Source organism: Nilaparvata lugens, chromosome 11, assembly GCF_014356525.2.
Source record: "Nilaparvata lugens isolate BPH chromosome 11, ASM1435652v1, whole genome shotgun sequence".
NCBI classification, from domain to species: Eukaryota; Metazoa; Arthropoda; class Insecta; order Hemiptera; family Delphacidae; genus Nilaparvata; species Nilaparvata lugens.
Genome location: NC_052514.1, coordinates 35,455,875 through 35,478,761, shown reverse-complemented (window position 1 = coordinate 35,478,761; position 22,887 = coordinate 35,455,875). Strand labels below are relative to the sequence as shown.

At 34.8% G+C, this 22,887-nt stretch overlaps 1 protein-coding gene across 4 annotated transcripts in view; it reads right to left on the bottom strand.

Moving 5' to 3' along the window:
• LOC111054880 (RYamide receptor) overlaps positions 1 to 22,887 on the bottom strand; it is a 247,579-nt gene that overhangs the window by 81,050 nt on the left and 143,642 nt on the right. For all 4 annotated transcript variants that reach the window (XM_039438312.1, XM_039438313.1, XM_039438314.1 and 1 more), the window contains one exon: positions 13,208 to 13,329. In XM_039438312.1, the coding sequence (XP_039294246.1) occupies positions 13,208 to 13,329 (122 nt within the window). The remainder of the gene's footprint in view (positions 1 to 13,207; positions 13,330 to 22,887) is intronic.

The window sequence follows — 22,887 nt, the reverse complement described above, 5'->3', positions numbered from 1 at the left end:
GTCGGGAAATAACAGACTTGTCCAAACTTTTCTGGCGGTTTGCGGAGATAAATTTCGGCGTTGATTTAGTTCTCAGTCATCGATCTCTAGATGGTCATAATTATATTTCTTAGTTTTCGTGACTCTCATCTTTTCGCACCATATTTATCATCGTATGCTAGTCTTTCTTCATCTCTTTTCATTACCAACCATCTTTGAATATCTCCATCTTCCTTCATTTCTTGTCAGTACCTTTTCTATGTTATCAGGTTCAATGGGATAAAATCGAGGTATTCACCTCTCTTTGTCATGCTCATATCATCGTATGCTAGTCTTTCTTTGTCTCTTTTCATTACCAACCATCTTTGAATATTTCCATCTTCCTTCATTTCTTGTCAGTACCTTTTCTATGTTATCAGGATCAATGGGATAAACTCGAGGTATTCACCTCTCTTTGTCATGCTCATATCATCGTATGCTAGTCTTTCTTTGTCTCTTTTCATTACCAACCATCTTTGAATATTTCTATCTTCCTTCATTTCTTGTCAGTACCTTTTCTATGTTATCAGGATCAATGGGATAAACTCGAGGTATTCACCTCTCTTTGTCATGCTCATATCATCGTATGCTAGACTTTCTTTGTCTCTTTTCATTACCAACCATCTTTGAATATTTCCATCTTCCTTCTTCCTTCATTTCTTGATCCTCCGTTTGATTTCTCTTATCCTCAGCTATCCACTTATATATTCTTCTTCCTTCTTTTTATGTGTTGTACCTTTTTCTAACTCTATTTCTCACTGAATCCTTAAATAATTCCAAATAATATTTCAAATCTTACTTCATCATACAATATTATCTACCTCGTTTTATTCTAAACCATCTAGATTCAAATTTATTTATTTGCCATAAAATAATACAGAAAGATAAAATGAATATTCTAACTTACAAAATGGCACTACCATAGCTATGTATAACTATCCAGTTACCGTATTTTCAATATTTCCTTTGTAGGCTATATCATTCTTCTCACAAAATAATGTAATATTCCTTATCTTATATTTAACTCTCTTCCTTACCCCATTTCTTTATAAGATCATTCATTCCCTCTGCTTCTAATCAATAATGTACTTATCAATAATTTCCAATTAATAAATTCATCTCTCATCATCACCCCTCTCACTCATTACCCACGCACAAGCCTAAGAGCTCATGTGGGCATTACCCTCAGTATTATTATTATTATATTCATAATTTTTTTCTCCTAATTCTACTCCATCTCACTAAATTGATGATAATAGTTTCTTGTTATCAATCACAATCATTTTCAACATAAAATATTAATATAATATATTATATCAATCATTTTTGGACATAACCTATGCATAATATTTGGACAATTTGAAACTGAATTAGGAAATTGAAGAAGTTTTGGCCAATAGCCTGTTTTTTCTTTTCAGATCATTGTATTGTTAAATACAAAAAAATAAAGAAATAAATCTTCTTATTTTTGTCACTTATGGTATTCTGAAGATGAAACTTTATTCTGTTTTTGAAAAATATAACAATCACTACAATAAACATTTCAGAATTATACTGATCGCAATATTGTACATAGATGCTGTCAGTTTAAAATTTTTCATTCGTTTTTCTTGTCTTACTACTGTTCTAATTTGTATTCTGAAAATAAAACTTTATTCCGCTTTTAAAAATTACAACAATTAATACAATAAAAATCTCAGAATTATACTGATCGCAATATTGTACATGGACACTGCCAGTTTGAAAATTCTCATTCGTTTTTCTTGTCTTACTATTGTTCTAATTTGCCTTTCTCTTCATATCCTCTCACGAATTCAAATACACATAACTTGGAAGTTGATGAATATTACAGTAGGGTAATAGGAGAATATTACTGTAATGAATATTATTATTTTGGACCATATGACTTAAGCTAAGTTTACACCAAAGTTGTTAACAAAATGTTTATTTTCCCGTCCTTATAGATTATATTGGATTGAACGAACTTGACAAACACATATGCACATCATTCGTAAAAGAATTCGTAATGTTAGCTTGACAAACACATATGCACATCATGTGTTTGTCAAGATCCGTTCAATCTTATAAAATCTATAAGGACGAAAAGTAAACATTCTGTTGACAACTTTGGTGTAAAATCAGCTTCAATATGAATTTTAAATATTTGTTGGCAGACCACGCAAGCGTTGGCAATAATAGGATTTTTTATGTTTATTTGAATAATTGGCTAGATGTGAGTCGGAACAGGTTAAAGCCTAATCCTTGTTTGTAAGAAGAAGAAGAAGACCCAGCTTCACTATGAATTTTAAATATTTGTTGACATACTGCAGTCTTTTGACAAAATAGAGAATGAATTTATGATAGCATAATTATTGATATTCGATAAAAGATATCGTACTCTCATAAAGTGGTCATGAATATTGTATGTTCATCGATTTTTGAATATTCTATTCGTCTATCATAGAAAATGGAATTCATTGTTTGATGGCAAAAATTATTCAAATAAGATTCATTTTGTGGTGTTCTCATAAAGTTGTCATGAATATTCTATGTTTTTCGATTTTTGAATAATTTATCCGTCTATTCTATCCCGATAAATAAGTTGAGTATCTAATTGAAATCAGCATACTTAGCATAAATCACAACAATTAGAACTATAAGATGATAATGAGCTTGAACTATGAAGTTTATGAATCATGGTTGTGTTCTTCAACTGTTGAAATTTAAACTTAATTTCTTTCCAATAGGGTAATCAACGCCATCTACCGACACACATTGAAACCAACTCCAAAACTCTATTCAGTATTGCCAGCTTGTGATTGGCTGGAGGCGTGGCTAGTTGACGCCGAGGTTCTTGGATCAACCAATCTTATTGCGAGAGAGAGTTGAAGGCTGTCTCACAGTAGCCTGCTCTGATTGGCTGTGAGCTGGATGGACAATTATTATCAATATACTCACTACCATAGAAAAACGAATCCAAGTTTCTCTGACTAGTTATAAGTTTCCTCTGACACTGCACAGTGCTGCTTCTTTCCTTTATATAAATCGCCAGAATTTTTCAAATATCAGATCTCTGTGATGTGTTGACTGTTCAAACTCAGTTGATCTAAAGGATAAAGCTAACTAGTAGTTCTGTGAACAGTAGACCTCACGCAGTATTCTCATCTACAAGAACCTGATTGAAACTATAGACCTTATGGAAATACAGCAATAGACTGGCTTCTCCACACATCTGTGTAATCACTTGTCAGCTGATTTATGATGAATAATTCTATAGTCTGATTTTTACTCTAATATTGGCGTATGAAGGAGGCTCCTTTTTCCTTTTATATTATCCTTGAAATGCAAAATTTCCGAAAACCTTGTATATACGTCGACGCGAAGTTAAGAAAGGAGCATACCTGTCAAATTTCATGAAAATCTATTACCGCGTTTCGCTTAAATGCGCAACATATAAACATTTAAACATTAAGAGAAATGCCAAATTCGAAACTTGACTTGAATCTTAGACCTCACTTCGCTAGGTCAAATATTGTTAATCGTGATTCAAAGTTTGACTACTCAAACTGACACTTTGGTGCAAGGGTAAGGATTCCTGACTGGAAAATAGAACCGGGTTCGATTCCCGGGCTGGCAAATAATTTTTGGATAGTAGAGCTCATCGAATTTCCATCTAGCTGTTATCCCATTTGTCAATATTTGCAGTAGCAGAAGCCTTCGGGCAGATTTACAGCATTCAATTAAGATTTTCGTTTAGTAATGATAATAATAAATTATTTAGCATTTGAACAAATTAATTCATAATCTATTTTCATCTAGTAGAAATCTTAAACACTTTCAAAAGTAGACCTAATGTTTTATCTGTCAAAAGTAAACCCATTCATTTTATTTGTGATTGATTCATTCGTTGTTCAAATGTGAATATTTAGGAAACGGTGTGACATATCGATGTGCAATCATCGCAGTCGATATTCTCCGATTAATTCTTTCATCAATTCAATCGATTTTACTCAATGTTATTCTCGCTAGAAGCTATATCGAACAATAATTTATTTCATATTTTTGGTTCTCGTGTAAATGAATAAATTTATTGACCGTCCGAAGTGATGTCTAAGATTCAAGTCGACGGTTTGGCATTTCTCTTAATGTTTGAATGTTCAAATGTTTATATGTTGCGCATTTACGGCGAAACGCGGTAATAGATTTTCATTAAATTTGACAGGTATGTTCCTTTTTTAATTGCGCATCAACGTATATACAAGGTTTTTAGAAATTTTGCATTTCAAGGATAATGTAAAAGGAAAAAGGAGCCTCCTTCACACGCCAATATTAGAGTAAAAATCAGACTAAAGAATTATTCATCATAAATCAGCTGACAAATGATTACACAGATGTATGGAGAAGCCAGTCTATTGCTGTATTTCTATAAGGTCTACAGTTCCAATCACTTACTTGTGGATGAGAATACTGCGTGAGGTCTACTGTTCACAGAACTACTAGTAAAGTATACGCATTATATTATCAGCCTTTCCATTTCTTCTCACATTTCTACCCTCTATCCTTTCAATCTACAAATTTATAATTAGCTGTTTCTCTCTTTTTCTCTCAGCGTCCTTCCTCATCCCTCTCTCCCTTCTTGTATACTCCGCTGAGTTATCCAAATACTACTTTGAGAAGTTTCCCATATACTTCCCAAAGTCAGCTACACACTCCCTACCTGCCTTGAATATTTCCTGAGTTGCTCCTGACATTATTATGAATGAATAGCTCTCCTCATCTTTCACTAGCAACTGGAAGTTTTCCGTGTTGATGTGTATGGATGATGTGTCTCACACATTCATGCTTGCAATTTATTACGCCATCATTTATCTGCAATTTTCAATTTGTTTGTCCCAGTTCAAGACGAGTTATCTTGAAGATTTCTTGAAGCTCGCTCCACTTATTTTACTTAACTCAATCACTTACTGCATTCTTCTTCCTCTTCACGTGCCTGCTCCGTTTCGGATGTTGGCGATCATAATGGCTATCCTGATTTTGTCGACGGCGCTACGGAATAGCTCTGCAGATGACTGGTGAAACCATAGCCTCAGATTTGCCAGCCATGAAATTCTCCTTCTGCCAGGTCCCCTTTTTCCGTTGATTTTTCCTTGAAGCATTTCTTGCAGAAGTCTGTATCTTGAGCCATTCCTCATAATGTGGCCGAGGTATTGGAGTTTTCTACTTTTAATGGTATTCAGGAGCTCCGGTTCTTTATTCATTCTCCTGAGAACCTCTTGATTGGTAACTTTTTGATGGATATTTTCAGCATTCTTCTATACAGCCAGAGTTCAAAAGCTTCAATCTTTACCATTGTTTCTTTTGTGAGGGTCCATGCTTCTACCCCATACAACAGAACGGAGAACACATAGCAACGCAATAGTCTCAATTTAGTTAATAGAGTAAGACTTACTGCATACTTCATGATATAGTCAAAGATTTTGCGTCATAGTCATTCAATCTCAGCTGTTTTCCATGCATAAAATCAAGCCGGTAAACAGCTGTTTGCAGAACAAATAAACATTTGATTCTCATTACAGCATACTCTACTGTAATGGAACCATATGTTTTCTATACAGTCGAGTATGTTCCCCAGTTCCGAAATAGGAACAGCAAAACTGCTACAAAAAACCACCTTCAGCGCTCCAGGTGGAAGTTTTGTCAACTTCCACAAAGTTCCTGATTCAGTTGACAAAACTTCCACCTGGAGCGCTGAAGGTGGTTTTTTGTAGCAGTTTTGCTGTTCCTATTTCGGAACTGGGGAACACATGTGTCAACAAGGTTATGTTTCTAGAATGCATTTGTAGTAACTTCAGCACAAGTAGATAATGTTATCTATTTCTCAATTATTCTTATTTGGATTATTATGACAAAAATAGTGTATGTTACTTGGACGTGAATGTCTTTTGCAGTGCTCGGATGAAATTCTAGTCTCGGCTAACGCCTGTACTAGAAACATCGTTCTCGCCTGCAAAAGGTCCCTTACCGTCCTTGTTACTTAAGATACTATAACGTACCTGATTATTACAATGCATGCGTCATTGCATGCAATTAATAGTCCACACGATAGCTGATTTATGGTGAATAATTCTATAGTCTCATTTTTACAGTAATATTGGCGTTCGAAGAAGACTCCTTTACTTTTTTTATCATCCTTAAAATACAAAATTTCCCCCAAAAAAATTCTTCAATACGTCGACGCACCATGTTTCAAAGTACTTGTATACCAAATTCTATCCAAATCGGACAATAACTGCGGTACAAACAAACAGGCAAAAGCCGATCAAGTCGAAACTAAGATCACAGCTTCGCTTTGGTCAATAATATTGTTCAATTTTCATGAATGTACTATTTTCCCCATGTAAATTGTAGAAACACACATGAAGACTTCAAATCTAATTCAATTGTAGAATTCCATGAACAATTAAATCTAGAATCATCTTCACTGATAATTCATCACTTTTGATCATTAGGCATTACAATACATAGATTTTCATGACTGAAAGTAACATAGTATCATAGAGAAACAATAGCATAAGTAGATATATCATGGTATAGGGCGTTTATGTCGCAACTTTTACTGTTATCTCAAGCTGATAGTCCACGTAGTTCTTTCCTGTGAAGCTTTATGACGCTGGTAGTCTCTCATATTTCATGATTTTCATGACTGAAAGTAACATAGTATCATAGAGAAACAATAGCATAAGTAGATATATCATGGTATGGGGCGTTTATGTCGCAACTTTTACTGTTATCTCATGCTGACAGTCCACGTAGTTCTTTCCTGTGAAGCTTTATGACGCTGGTAGTCTCTCATATTTCATGATTTTCATGACTGAAAGTAACATAGTATCATAGAGAAACAATAGCATAAGTAGATATATCATGGTATGGGGCGTTTATGTCGCAACTTTTACTGTTATCTCATGCTGACAGTCCACGTAGTTCTTTCCTGTGAAGCTTTATGACGCTGGTAGTCTCTCATATTTCATGATTTTCATGACTGAAAGTAACATAGTATCATAGAGAAACAATAGCATAAGTAGATATACCATGGTATAGGGCGTTTATATCACAACTTTTACTGTTATCTCAAGCTGATAGTCCACGTAGTTCTTTCCTGTGAAGCTTTATGACGCTGGTAGTCTCTCATATTGTGCCGTTCATACACTCTTACCCGGTCAAAACAGTAAAAATCGACAATAATCGACAGTAATCGGCTTGAGATAACAGTAAAAGTTGCGACATAAACGCCCTATACCATGGGATATCTACTTACGATATTGTTTCTCTATGATAGTATTTTCTCTCGGCCTTTCTCTGCTTTCAACTCGGGCTGACCTGTATTGAAGGAGATCAGCTTTTGATGTTAGCATTTTTGATACACCAACCCCAACAGCCATTAGTCGTTTTTACACCGATATCTTGCCGACACGTCAGGACAGGAAAGAATTTACTCTGATGGACAGTATGGACAGAGGCTGTGGTTTATTACTGCGCGAGGTCTACTGTTCACAGAACTACTAGTGGAGTTATTAATCCTATACTATTAAACGAGCAATTTCTGTTTATATGCTTAGATGTTTGGATGTTTAGATGTTTATATGTTTGTATTTCACCGGATCTCGAAAACGGCTCTAACGATTCTCACGAAATTCAGAACATAGTAGGTTTATAATATAAAGATTCGATTGCACGAGGTCTCATCCCTGGGAAAACTCGCTGAAGGACATTAAAGGGATAATTCATTCTTGGAAGAACAGATTTCGTCGTCTGTCGATAACAAAAGATGCGTGTGCCTGTGTGGGAGATCAGCTGTGTAATAATTCAAACAGCTTACCGTATCTCGCGAGAAATATTATCTAGAAAATTTAATAGACTCTATCAAAATAATCTGATTTGTTGACATGACATGGTTTATCACTCTAAATTAGAGTATATTATAATATTCAAAGTTAATCATTATTTCACAGTTTTAAGTGATCAGTGAGTGTTTTTTTGTTATTCAATTTGTTTTGTAAACAATCTAAATTAGAACTTTCCTGTTTTTAAATATTTTGACTGAAAATTGAACCTGAATTCAAGTGTATGAAACATAACCTACTTTTTTGACCATTTATAGTGTATAAATCAAAATACGGGGAAGGAACAGTTTTGGGCTGTGCCTGTTTGTCCTTCCCCAATCATTTTGAAGAATTGTGCTCTGTTTATCAATAAATAAATAACGCCCCGATATTAGGATTATTTTACTTAACTCAATCACTTACTGCATACTTCATGATATCGTCAAAGATTTTCTGTCATAGTCATTCAATCTCAGCTGTTTTCCATGCATGAAATCAAGCCGGTAAACAGCTGATTGCAAAACAAATAAACATATGATTCTTATTACAGCATATTCTACCGTAATGAAACCATATGTTTTCTTTACAGTCGAGTATGATTCCAAGTTCCAAAACAGAAAAACTGCTACAAAAAAACCACCTTCAGCGCTCCAGGTGGAAGTTTTGTCAACTTCCACAAAATTCCTGATTCAGAATGTGTCAACTAGGTTATGTTTATAATTATAATGCATGTAGTAACTTCAGCACAAGCAGATAATGTTTTATATTTCTCAATTATTCTTCTTTGGATTATTATGACAAAAAATAGTGTTTGTTACTTGGACGTGAATGTATTTTGCAGTGCTCGAATGAAATTCTAGTCTCGGCTAACGCCTCGACTAGAAACATCATTCTCGCCTGCAAAAGGTTTACCTTACCGTCCTTGTGACTTTAGATACTATAGAATACCTGATTATTACAATGCATTCGTCATTCCATGCGATTAATAGTGCACACGATAGCTGATTTATGGTGAATAATTTGTTTTGTAAACAATCTAAATTAGAACTTTCCTGTTTTTCAATATTTTGACTGAAAATTGGACCTGAATTCAAGTGTATGAAACATAACCTACTTTTTGGACCATTTATAGTGTATAAATCAAAATTCGGGGAAGGAACAGTTTTGGGCTGTGCCTGTTTGTCCTTCCTCAATCATTTTGAAGAATTGTGCTCTATTGATCAATAAATAAATAACGGCCCGATATTAGGATTGATATCAGTTATTAGTTGTTAGTTATTAGATTGATATAGGAGACGATTATACCGTCCTTCTCTCTTTTCTCAACCGTTCACTCTTGTCATTTTCCTCCAATTCTGAACCATTTCCTCATCCTATCCTCCACCCTTTTATCCTGATCCCCCTTTCACCACCCTTCCAAAATCCGATCCCGAAGTTTCGAGTACTCGGGGCCAAATGGGAATCAGAGTAGCAGTGGTCAAACTAAGTTCATTAACAGCAGTTAAGTCCGTTAATGCTTGTGGTCTAAGCACTGCAAGCCACTAAGTATTAGGCGAAGCATTCGTCCCCACTTCGAATTATCCCCTATATACTTCCACAATAACACCATCCTTCATCAAACAAGTAAATATGTGCAAATACTTGGTGCCGGTTGCACAAAAGCCAGTTAAATATTAATCGTAAATTATTCCACCATAGCCAACTAGAGAAGGCCTTTTATAAAGACGGCTTCTCTGATTCGTATTCAAAAGTTGGTTGAATTTTAACCGTGATCAATCTCACGATAACCAATCAGAGAAGACCTTTTAAAAAAGACAGCTCCTCTGATTCGTGTACAAAACCCCAAACCCGTTTAAATTTAAACCGTGACTAAAGTTCAGGAAAGTGGAATCATAACCTCATTTCGGACTTTTAAAATAATATTTTCTAAATTTGGGAGAGAAATAGTACAAGGAGTATCTTTAGTTTTTATCTTCCAATCAGTGCTTTCTTGTAAAAATTAGAATAATAAATAAATAAAATTTCACGATAACCAATCAGAGAAGGTCTTTTAGAAGAGACGGCTTCTCCAATTTGTGCACAACCCCCGTTTAAATTTTAACCGTGATTAATTTCACGATAACCAATCAGAGAAGGCCTTTTAGAAAAGACGGCTTCTCTGATTTGTGCACAAAACCCGTTTAAATTTTAACCGTGATTGATTTCACCATAACCATTCAGAAAAAGCTTTTCAGAAAAGACGGCTTCTTTGATTCGTGCACAAAACCCCTATAAATTTTAACCATGTAATTCAAATTAGTAAATATATATATATATATATATATATATTATATATATATATATATATATATATATATATAAGTTGTGATAGAATTAGTGAAGCGTACATCACTGGAGTTAAGTGATCCAAAAACGTTCAAATGCTTGGGTTGTTTCATCCCTCGTCTCATCTTCTTCATCCTGATTCTGATTGCTTTTCTCCTTCTTCTTCTTCTTCTTCTTCTTCTTTTCTTCTTCTTCTTCTTCTTCTTCTTCTTTCTCTACTTCTTCTTCCTCTACTTGCTCTCCTCCTGTCTTCTACTTCTCCTGTCTTCTTTCTCTTCTTGTCATATTTTTCTTCTCTTTCTCCTCCTACTCTTGCTCTTCCTCCTCCTCCTCGTCCTCCTCCTCATCTTCCTCCTTCTCCAAATCCCAATCCTCTTCCTCCCACTTAACACATCCACCCCTCCAACTCACTCCACTTCCCCCATCCTCTTTTTAATCACCCCCATAATCACGTTCCTCTTCTTCTTCTCCTTTTTCTCCTTCTTTTCTTCTTTCTCCTCCATCTCCTACTTCTTCTTCTCCTGTTCCTACTGTTCCTCTCACTTTCTCTCCATCATTATCCTCCCATTATTCTTCTTCGTTCTTCCTCTTGTCCTCCTTCTCTTTCTGGTGTCATTCTTTTTCTATTTCATCAATATCCTCTCTTTCTTGGATGAGCAAGAGAAGAGAAGAGAAATGTTGTAAAAGAGCTCCAGCAGCTCTAAGATAGGCAGGAGAAAATGCCTCCTAAATCGTTTATTGCAACTCAATTAAACTGGTCTTGTGGTATCAGTGGTGACTTGATCACATTTTCATGAAACTCTAAAGGGACATTTCAAAGTTGTCATCAAATTCTACATCTTCTTCTCGAAATACTGAACTGTACTTTAATACTTAAGTCGAGAACTAAATAGTTATTAACCAAGAATAACTTGATCAAGTGCAAACTAGCTGAGATGTAACATACTGTGGTTAGGACCCAAGTGAATCAAATTAATTGAATTTTTGTCTTCCTGATCAAATGTTTCGTGTTTCCTGTACTATTATATGGTGTGGAAGCATGGACATTGAATAGATGGGATGAGATGAAAATACAAGCCTTTGAGATGTGGACCTATCGCAGAATGCTGAGAATCTCATACACCGATCATGTTACAAATGAAGAGGTTCTGAGGAGAATGGGTAAGAAACTGCAACTCATTGGTGAAATCAAGGAGCGCAAATTAAGGTACCTGGGTCACATAATGAGAGGTCACAAGTATGGAATATTGCACCTCATTATGCAAGGCAAAATAACAGGTAGGAGGTCAGTGGGGCGAAGAAGGATATCTTGGTTGCACAATTTAAGGGATTGGTTCAAGTGCACCTCAAATGAACTTTTCAAGTCAGCTGTAAGCAGGGTGGAAATTGCCATCATGATAGCCAACCTCCGCCATGGAGACGGCACATGAAGAAGAGAAGATCAAATTAATGATGAAAACTTCAATAATATAGGGAACATGTATCGATTGCTTGAGTCATTCTCATAATTATCAGTATAGTGTGGTCCACGTTATAATGGCAGTGTTCGATTAGCAATGATATTGCTATCCTTGTCTAACATTCAACAAAGCAGATAGCGCTATTTCTTTGTCGCTTTGCTTTGTTGCCAGATCGTCTTTCAAAAATGTAGAATTAATAATTAATTAACAATATATTTTATCTTAATTATATGAATTTATTATGGAATTATTGAAAATATAATTTATCGCTAATAAGAGATAATTAATTGACCAAAGCGAAGCTGAGGTCTTAGTTTCGACTCGATCGGCTTTTGTCGGTTTGTTTGTTTGTTTGTTGTAACCGCAGTTACAGTCGCAGTTATTGTCCGATTTGGATGAAATTTGGTATGCAAGCTCTTTGAAACAAGGCGCAGAAACGTATGTGTAGCGATTTTTGGTAAGACCTTCGGTTTTTTTGTAATATTTAAAAAACCATAGAGTAACCTCAAAAGTATCTTTGAAGATACAGCAACTCATGTTCCTACTTTTCCGCATTTTTGCATTTTTGTATCGCTCTACAGTGTCAAGTCTTTTGTTTTCCTTTTGGTATGAGATCGGAAACCGATTTGTGAGCATTAACATTCTGCATAGGCATAACATTGAATCCACTTTTCATGAAAAACATCATTAGCAACCTCCTGTCATTGTCACCAACAAACCCATCTTATTTGGAATCATTTTCCATCTCACCATCGTCTGTGAGACGATTCATCATCTAAATTGTCGTTTCTCCGTCAGTTGACCGATTTCTTATAATAATTATTAGAAAAGTTGTAATATATGTTTATATTGTGGATATGGAGACGATATGAAGGTACCTCCTTGATAAGTCCGGTGTCCCTGCAAACAGTGTCTCTAGCACTTTAATGGAGAAAATAATAGATGACATGGCTAAATAAATCTTCACAATAATATACTGTACTTACTGTACTGGCCCTTCTCATTAGATTGAGAGTTGTATTCATGAGCGAGGTCTACTGTTCGCAGAACTACTAGTTAATTATTTTAAACGAGGATGAACAGTTGATATTACATCAATAAACTTGTATCAGCTACCGTCTATAGAAGACATTGACAAGACAGAGGTTCGGCCACGTTGTTCTGCTATCTTGCTCCACGGCAATTATAGCGTGCACCCTACTATAGAATAAAAAACAGAATATTGAATGAAAAAAGACTAAGAAATTGTCAAAAAACCACTGATTTATTGATAATTAGAAAGGCCGGTTTCGGTTATTACACCATTGTCAATCTCTGATAAACTTCTCTGATAAACAAGAGTTTATCAGAGATTGACAATGGTGTAATAACCGAAACCGGTCTTTCTAATTATCAATAAATCAGTGGTTTTTTGACAATTTCTTAGTCTTTTTTCATTCAATATGAATAATTACCACAATATCAACTTCTCAACTACACACAAAAAAAAACAAAAAAAAAAAAAAAACAGAATATTTTGCTCACCTCGGGTATGATTTCCAATTTGCAGATAACGAGAAATGTTATCAAAGAGCATGGAACAGTTGGTGGTGGAAGTGAATATGTAGAGCGTTTCATCCACGTCATCTTTCCAAGTGCAGTTCATCCTGAAACAAAGTAAAAATTATTATTTATTCATCCATTTCATATCGTTTATGTATTGAATTCAGGTTTAGAATGTATATCTCCAATCAATATATCATATAAAAATCCATGTGAGATAGAAGAGGTAATATTGTGGAACTTGAAAAAAATCATTGTATTTCTGAATTGTTAAAACTGATCTGGCAACGTTGCGGAGCTAGAAAAAGATAACGCTATCTGCTTTGTCGAATGATAGACAAGGATAGCTACAACAATGTTAATCGAATTCTGCCATTATAACGTGAACCTCAAGTGAGATAGAAGAGCTGATTAGTACTTGGATAATACTATACTATTAAACGAGCAATTTCTGTTTAGATGTTTATTATATGTGTATGACTGGATCTCGAAAACGGCTCTAACGATTCTCACGAAATTTGGAACAAAGTAGGTTTATGATATGGAAATTCGATTGCACTAGGTCTCAACCGTGGGATAACTCTCTGAAGGACATTAAAAGGATAAATACGACATTGGAAAAACAGCTGGAAATTTTTTCGTCTGTCGATACCATAATGGAAGTGAGTGAACGAGTGCATGTGTGGAATCATTCAGCTGATCCCACGAGAAGAATAATTTTCAGCAAGAAATAGTTATTTGTGCAACTAGTGCGCAAAGTGACAGTTTGCTGCACCGAAAGAAACGTTTACGCACGAGCCGTAGGCAAGTGCGGAATGATGGTTTCTTGAGTGCAGCAAACAAACTTTGCGCACATATTCCACATTAAATTTTGGTCACTTTAAAGGTATCTGTAGGAAAAACTTATTTTCTTTTATTTCTCTCTCTTTAGGAAACATATTCACTTCAGAAAGTCAAAAATAGTTACTAGATGCTGTTAGTGTAGAATAGTACATAGCATATTAACAAGTATTGTAGCAAACATAGTTTATCATTCAGTTTGTAATTGATGATGTGTTTGTTTTTTGAAGTGTGAATAAATTGTTATTTTGATGAGTGATAGTAGCTTGACCTAGATTTTGATTTGGACTGTAGTATAAATTCAAAAAGGGACAGTTTTGGGCATAAGACAGTTGTGTCTCCTCATATAACTGTGAAAATAATTGCACGACTGAGAAAATGAATGAATAAATTAATATAAACTATAAATTCATCTTTCGTTACAAATTATCTGCTTTTACACTCCAGAGCGAAGCTCGGTCCCCCGATAACAATCATTATATTTCAAAAATTTTGAAGACCGATCTGGCAACGTTGCGAAGCTAGAAAAGGATAACGCTATCTGCTTTGTCGAATGATATACAAGGATAGCTACACCAATGTTAATCGAATACTGCCATTATAACGTGGACCTCACTTTAGTGTACGATCCAAATTGTAAATTTTTTTCCAGTCATTGTAAAAATGTGCTACAGAAATAATTTTTGAACGAAGTTTAGAACTGATGATACAATACCCAGCACCCATACTACATCTGAGTTGAAATGACTTTTTTGTTATAGCAAAATTCCTTCGTTCATCTTCCAACTCCCCGGATATTATAAAGAAAGCAAGAACAGTGAAATGCAATGTTGAATTCCATCGGAAAAGCTTTTTTCCAGTTTTCACTTCACAGTGTTTTAATAAGAGAAAAAGTGTATCACCGGGAAGTGAAGAAAGAAAGAAAAAACGGGCATCGTTTCAAAAAACAAGGAGTACTTCTTGGGTCTCGCTTAGTCCTACTCGATCTTCTTCTTCTTCTTCTTCTTCTTCTTCTTCTTCTTCTTCTTGTTCTTCTCCTTCTTCTTCTTCTTCTTCTTCTTCTTCTTCTTCTTCTAATTCTTCTTCTTCTCCTCCTGCCTTCTTCTTCTTCTTCTTCTTCTTATCTTCTTCTTCTTCTTCTTCTTCTTCTTCTTCTTCTTCTTTTTCCTCCTTCCCTCTTCTCGTTCTTCCCACTATTTCTCCCTTCAATTCTCCTTCTATTATTCTTCTTTGAAGGTCTCTTCTGCTACTTTATCTTTTTTCTATCTTCTCCATTCTCATTATTTTATCACTACATCTTATTCTCATTCTTCTCATCCTTTTTTTCTTCTCATTGATCATTCACTCCATCTTCTACTCTGTCATCTTCAACAATATTATCTTTAGTTATTACAAATTGCTTTTTTCGTATCATAAACAGTTCAATAATATTATTTTATTGGTCTATATTATGTAAATTCATCTATAATTTTGCTGTATTGTAAGCTATTTTATATAAGTGTATGGGCAAGTATATATTGTAACTAGCCGTCAGGCTCGCTTCGCTCGCCATATCCGTCTAGAAAGGGGGCTCCGCCCCCTGGACCCCCGACTGGATCGTCCAAGAATGAGATCAGCAGGCCCACTTCGCTCGCCTGCATCATTCATTTGAGAATTTTTATCATATGTTGGGAAAATCCAGTCGGGGGTCCAGACTAAACGTCTGGCTAAACAGATATGGCGAGGGAAGCGAGCCTTACGGCTACTAATATAATATTCCCAGGATTGAAGTAGCAGAGCCCAATAATTTTATTTTTTCCGCGATAAATGCATTTAAATCTTCAACTTGTTGCCAACCTTAAAAAGTCAACTCAACTTAATGCCAACCTGACAAAATTATTAATTTAATTGCCAGTTAACAACTGTTTCGAAGAGGTACTCTATCTAGATTATAGTTCTATAGTAACATATGATATGGAAATTTCAATTATAATTAAGAGATTGGGAGAAAAAGAATATACATGCGAAAAGACGAACTTTAAACCTTTGAAAACAACCCTTAGAGTTAAAATATTGCCAAAAGATTTCTTAGTGCGCCTCTAAAGGTCCAACTGAACATACCTACCAAATTTGAACGTTTTTGATCCGGTAGATTTTTAGTTCTGCGAGTGAGTGAGTGAGTGAGTCAGTGAGTGTGTGAGTGAGTCAGTCAGTGAGTGAGTGAGTCTGTCAGTCAGTGAGTGAGTGAGTGAGTGCCATTTCACTTTTATATATATAGATCTACATAAATAAAGTACTCAATCAATCAATAAATCAATCAATCGATCAATCAATCAATCAATCTTCTTCCTCTATTCTTCTACAGTCTCTTCCTTTTTCATCTTCAACTTCTTCCTACTACTCTACTACTTCTACATCTTTTCATCCGTTGTTCTTCTCCTTCTATTTTTCATAAATATTTTCTACCCACTGTTCTTCCTCACTCTTCCTTCTTCTTCTTCTTCTCATTCTCAACCTGCCTTTCCTTTCTTCTTCTTCTTCTTCTTCTTCTTCTTCTTCTTCTTCTTCTTCTCTTCTTCTTCTTCACATTCTCCACCTGCCTTCTCCTTCTCCTTTATCTTCTCTCCGTATTTCTTTCTTTCTTTTTCTCTCCATTCTTCTCGGCCATCTTCTCTCCATTATCCTTTTTCTCCGCTTTCGATTTTGTGTCCCTTGAAGCTCGCTTTCACTTGAAATTGAAAGTTTCAAATTATGAGTGCGTAAAGAGAGAGGGTTGTTGATGACTCTTAAAAGCCCTCTTTTATTGGTAGGATTATTTGACACAAAGAAAACAGAGCAATCGTCTAAAAGGTAAGGTTTGTTTAAAATTGGGTAGAAGTGACTTCTTGACAAATAATTCAGTGGAAGAAGAAGGCAGGAGAAGAAGAAGAAGAAGAAGAAGAAGAAGAAGAAGAAGAAGAGAAGAAGAAGAAGAAAGAAGAAGAAGAAGAAGAAGAAGAAGAAGAAGAAGAAGAAGAAGAAGAAGAAGAAGAAGAAGAAGAAGAAGAAGAAGAAGAAAAAGAAGATGTTGATGGAGTACAAAAGCAGAAAAGAAACGGGAAAATATGCAGAATGAGGAGAAAAAGGAGGGGGAGGAAGAAGAAAAATAGAAATGATGAGGAAACTGATAAAGAATACATGAAAAAAGGGCAACATGAAAGAGTATATGATGGACGAACATGGAATAGAGTGAAAAGGATGACGAAAATGAGAACAAGTAAAAAAGTTGTAAAACAATAAAAGGAAAAAGAAGTAGAGTCCGGAGAAGAATGCATGGAAGAAAGAGGAAGATTAGAGAGAAGGAAAAGAATAGATGAAAGGGAATTGATTGATTGATTGAGTACTTTATTTATGTAGATTACAATATATACTGGCTTACAATAGCTTACAATACAACAAAATTATAGATGAATTTACAATTATTGAACTGTATATGAAAAAGCAATTTGTAATATAGTCTAATAACTGTAGATAATTATATTGTTATGCATGTACATAAATTGGCGGAATTTTGGACATATCAATGTTCATTCTTCGGAGAGAATATTAAAATATCCTCCCCACTAACTCTCTACTAAAACGTTAATTTTATTAATTAAACTAAGGATTTATTTATTAATGGAAATATTGTAATAGTTTTAATTAATATGAATATATCAATTAATAGGAATTGAAAGAGAGAATAGAATAGATAAAATATAATATATACAATAGATAATAGAGGTAGGAAATAGATTAAATTGAAGAAGAATAGAATGATGATAGGAAAAAATGATAGAAGAGAAATTGAAGGAATGAAGAATTGAGGGAACGAGAATAAGGAGAAGAGAAGATGGCAAAAGGAAGGAGTGAAGGGAACAGAAGAATTATAAGGAGAAAAATAAAGAAAGAGAAAAAGATACTTGGAAAGCAAGAGTATAGACCAACAATGACGTCAGCAGAAGTCGTCTCACATTTTCAATTTTCAATTTGAATTCAGCACAAGAAACGGTCGCCGCTCTACCGAGTTTCACTTTGAAATGTCAGCGATGCCTTATGAATAACATGAATGCTTTCCATTCAAACAGACGTTGCCAGTAGGCAGTGAATCTGACTATAATACCCTCACAACAGAACTCAGCTGAATTGAAGAAAAAGGCTGCAAATAATAATGACAATTTATAAAAGAAGCGCTTTGAAATGCTCCACTCGCGTTTTATTAAAAAAGAAATGTCCGATATTCTTACAGCAGAAAAGGCACAATAATGATAAATTCACTGCAATAATAATTATGAGCACTCATTGTGACAGGACGGGATTTGTGAATTATTTTTATCAGGATTTTTGAGATTTAGTTTTCTTCCTTTTCGTCCATTTCTTGTAGTTGTTGTTGAGATTCTCCCTCTTCTTCTCCTCTTTTTTCTCATTTTTCTCTCTCCTTCTTCATCGAACCTATTTCTATTCTTCCCACTCTTCTCCTTCTTGTTCTTGTCCTTTTCTTGTTCTTGTTCTTTTTCTGGTTCATCATCATCATCATCATCATCATCATCATCATCATCATCATCACATCATCATCATCGTCATCATCATCATCATCATCATCATCATCATCATCATCATCATCGTCGCATCATAATTTTCTTCTTCTTCTTCTTCTTCTTCTTCTTTTTCTTCTTCTTCTCGTTCATCTCTTCCTCCTTCTTCTTCTCTTGCTCTCTCTTCTCTTTCTCATCAGTAATACATCTTGCAGTTCTACTCCTCAAAACTGAAGCTAAACTCAACTGAAGGTAAAACTATGCTTTCAAATTATTTTGTCTTCAAAACAAAGCTCTTTCAAATTATTCAGCCTAAAAACTTCACGCTTGATCAAGCTCCAGCTTCTGAACCTCTTGAATTTGTCAATAAATTTAGAAGAAATGAACAAATGATTCTCAAAGTATTTCCTCACAAAAATGTATGTCTCCTTCTTTTGTTCGAATGGGCTTTTCGTTTGTTCTACACCAATCAACATGAAACAAATTCAGAATAAAAAATTCATTTCCCTTGATCATCGATATTTTGTGCTGGTGACGTCCACGTTATAATGGCAGTGATGAAAGATGGGAGAACAGCGTTGCCGATCCTCTGTCTTGTCAATGACTTCTTTAAGACGGTAGCTGATACATGTCTCTTGATGTAATATTAAAACTGTTCATTCTCATTTAAAATAATCAATTATTGAATGAAAAAGACTGAGAAATTGTCAAAAAACCACTGATTTATTGATAATTAGAAAGACCGGTTTCGGTTATTACACCATTGTCAATCTCTGATAAACTGAGTTTATGGTGTAGTAACCGAAACCGGTCTTTCTAATTATGAATAAATTAGTGTTTTTTTGACAAATTCTCAGTCTTTTTCATTCAATATGAATAATTACCACAATATAAACTTCTCAACTGCACAAAAAGTGAAAAAATAATCAATTATATTTTATCAAGCAAGGGATTATATTTCCAAATAATTTCATGCAGAATTTACATTGAATATTTTGTTAAATAATTATCAATTCTACATCGTTAAAAGACGATCTGGCAACAGAGCAAAGCCAGAAAGATATAGCGATGTCTGCTTTGTTGAATGATAGACAAGGATAGCAATACCATTGCTAATCAAACACTGCCATTATAACGTGGACGTCACTATAGTACAATATTCTCAGGATCCTTTATACAGTTGGCAAGATCTCTTATACGATTCTCGAGATCTCTTAAAAAATTCTTAAGATTTCTCTTCATTTATACACAAAATAAATAACAGACTTAGTGCTGGTTGAGTTTTAACCGTAGTTAATTCCACAAGAACCAATCAGAGTCTTTAAAAAAAAGCCTTCTCTGATTGATTCTCGTGAAATTAACCACGATTAAAATCTAACCGGCTTATACATTTTATACTATATACTATATACTATATACACACTCTTGAATCAGCATGCCTTATAATAATAAGATTGATGCTTCCAATTCAACTCATGCAGACAGTTTTAAGGGGTGATTCTCATCAATTATTCTTCATGGAGGAGAAAAATTCAATACGATTTTCAATTTTTTCTTGTGATAGAGAACAAAAACCGAAGGACCGTATCCAAATAAATTGGTGTCTCCATTTGAAAATATAGGAAAGATTCTCCAGTTTGTTCTTTTCGTCAAACATCATTTCCTTTGACCACTCCTTGTCCTGCAGAGACTCTGTCACCCCTAATTGGTGAAGGCATCTACCAATTAAAGGAGAATCTTCTGCAGGGAGATGTAAGGGAAAATCTAAAAGAAAAATCTCTGTTTTTCACGGATGACATCGTTGAAGATGAAAACTGATAATTAAATTGATAGCGTAGAAGAAAATCTCTTCTTGAAGAGTTTTCCATCCTTGAATGACTATACAGAAAACACAGGAAAAATATTCAAATTTTTCATGGATGATTAATTTGTTTCTTTGATCTATTTTGAGTGAGAAAAAAACAGAGGTTAGTGTTCTCATGAGAAAATAATATTCTTTTCTCCGGGATTGAGAGTAAAATTATAGGCCCGGTTGCACAACAACCGGTTAAATTTTAATCGTGATTAATTTCACGAGAACGTATCAGAGAAGGCCTTTTGATATGTATTGTTTGTAATATCTATATATATAAAAGCGAAATGGCACTCACTCACTGACTGACTGACTGACTCACTCACTCACTCGCAGAACTAAAAATCTACCGGACCAAAAACGTTCAAATTTGGTAGGTATGTTCAGTTGGCCCTTTAGAGGCGCACTAAGAAATCTTTTGGCAATATTTTAACTCTAAGAGTGGTTTTTGAGGGTTAAAAGTTCGTCTTTTAGCATGTATATCCTCCTTATTCTCTTAATTTTAATTAAAAAATGTTCATACCATATGTTAATATAGAACTATAATCTAGAGAGAGTACCTCTTCGAAATAGTTGTTAACTGGTAACTAAATTAATAATTTTGTCAGGTTGGCATTAAGTTGAGTTGATTTTGTCAGGTTGGCACCAAGTTGAAGATTGAAATGCATCTATTGCGGAAAAATTGATTGGGCACTGCTACTTCAATCAGAGCTATTCCTGGGAATATTATATTACTAGCCGTCAGGCTCGCTTCGTTCGCCATATCCGTTTAGCCAGACGTTTAGTCTGGACCCCCGACTGGATCGTCCTAACATATGATTAAAATGCTCAAATGAAAAATGCAGGCGAGCGAAGCGGGCCTGCTGATCTCATTCTTGGAGAAGAAGAGGAGAAGAAGAAACAGAACAGAAGAAACAATATGTGATGGAAAACAAATTAATTTTCTTTTCTAATGAGATCTTTCACCCCGGTTATAATTTAATTAAAAGAACAACTGTAATTATTATTAAACTTCCATAAAAGAGCCGCAACTACATACCAATTTTTTCCCCTCTCAACACAAAAACGAGGAGACGCCATTTTCTGAACAGTTGCACATTAAAATAGCATTACTGTAATTGAATGTAAAGTAATTTCGGCAACAAAATTCAACTCCCATTAACATAACAGGATCTCTGCTAAACCTTGCGCCTTGCACCTATATATAGGTACAACCTAGATTTATATATAGGTATAATATGTACCTAGATGAAGCCTAACGCTTGGTTTATCTGCTGATGAGTTCAAGAAAAGCTTTTTGCTTTTCGAGTGCACCCTTAAAATATTATTATAATCCGCTGGAGATTCCATTGTCTTCCTCAATGAAGAGAGATACAGTATTCTTCTTCTCTTTATTCTTCTATTTTTCTCCTTCTCCCGTCCAATTCTTCCTCATCTTCTTCTTCTCCTCCTCCTCATGTATTCTTCTTCTTCATCTGCTTCTGGTTCTTCTTTGTCTTCTTCTTCTTCTTCTTCTTCTTCTTCTTCTTCTTCTTCTTCTTCTTCTTCTTCTTCTTCCTCTTCTCCTTCTTCTGCTGTCCTCTTCTCATTCTTCTTCTCTTTTTGATCGCGGTTTTCCTAGCTCTACCTCAATCATTATTCTCCATATCTTCTTCAGTTTCCAACACCGTTCCACAAACTTCTGTCTTTCTCCTTTCTCAACCACACTTGCATACATTCTATAATGATGATGACTCCTTCTCTATCTATCTCCTTCAATTTCCCATTTCGATCTACTTTTTCCATTTTCTATCTCCTTCTTTTTTGGTCGTGATACTTCCTAGCTCTATCACAACCATCATTCTCCAATTCTTCTTCAGTTTCTTACACAGTTCTACAATCTTCTTCTGCTTCATATTTATATTCTCCTCTTTATACATCTTTTTCTCCTAATTATATATCCTTCTTTACTATTTAGTAAGTAATTGATTCTCGTGGAATTAATGACGGTTAAAATTAAAACGGCTTTTGTGCAACTGGTACAAAGTCTCGTGGATGAGAAGGAGAGTAAATTTAGTTGACATACTCACTTGAAAAGGATAGCTCTGTAATATCATAGAGAAACAATAGCGTAAGTAGATATCCCATTGTATAGGGCGTTTATGTCGCAACTTTTACTGTTGTCTCAAGCCGATTACTGTTGATTATTGTCAATTTTTACTGTTTTGTTGGGGTGAGAGTGTATGAACAGCACAATTTGAGAGACTACCAGCGTCACACAGCTGCGTAGGAAAGAACTACGTGAACTATCGGCTTGAGATAACAGTGAAAGCTGCGACATAAACGCCCTATACCATGGGATATCTACTTACGCTATTGTTTCTCTATGGTATTAAAGAACTATCCTTTTCAAGTGAGTATGTCAACTAAATTTACTCTCCTTCTCATCTACGAGACTT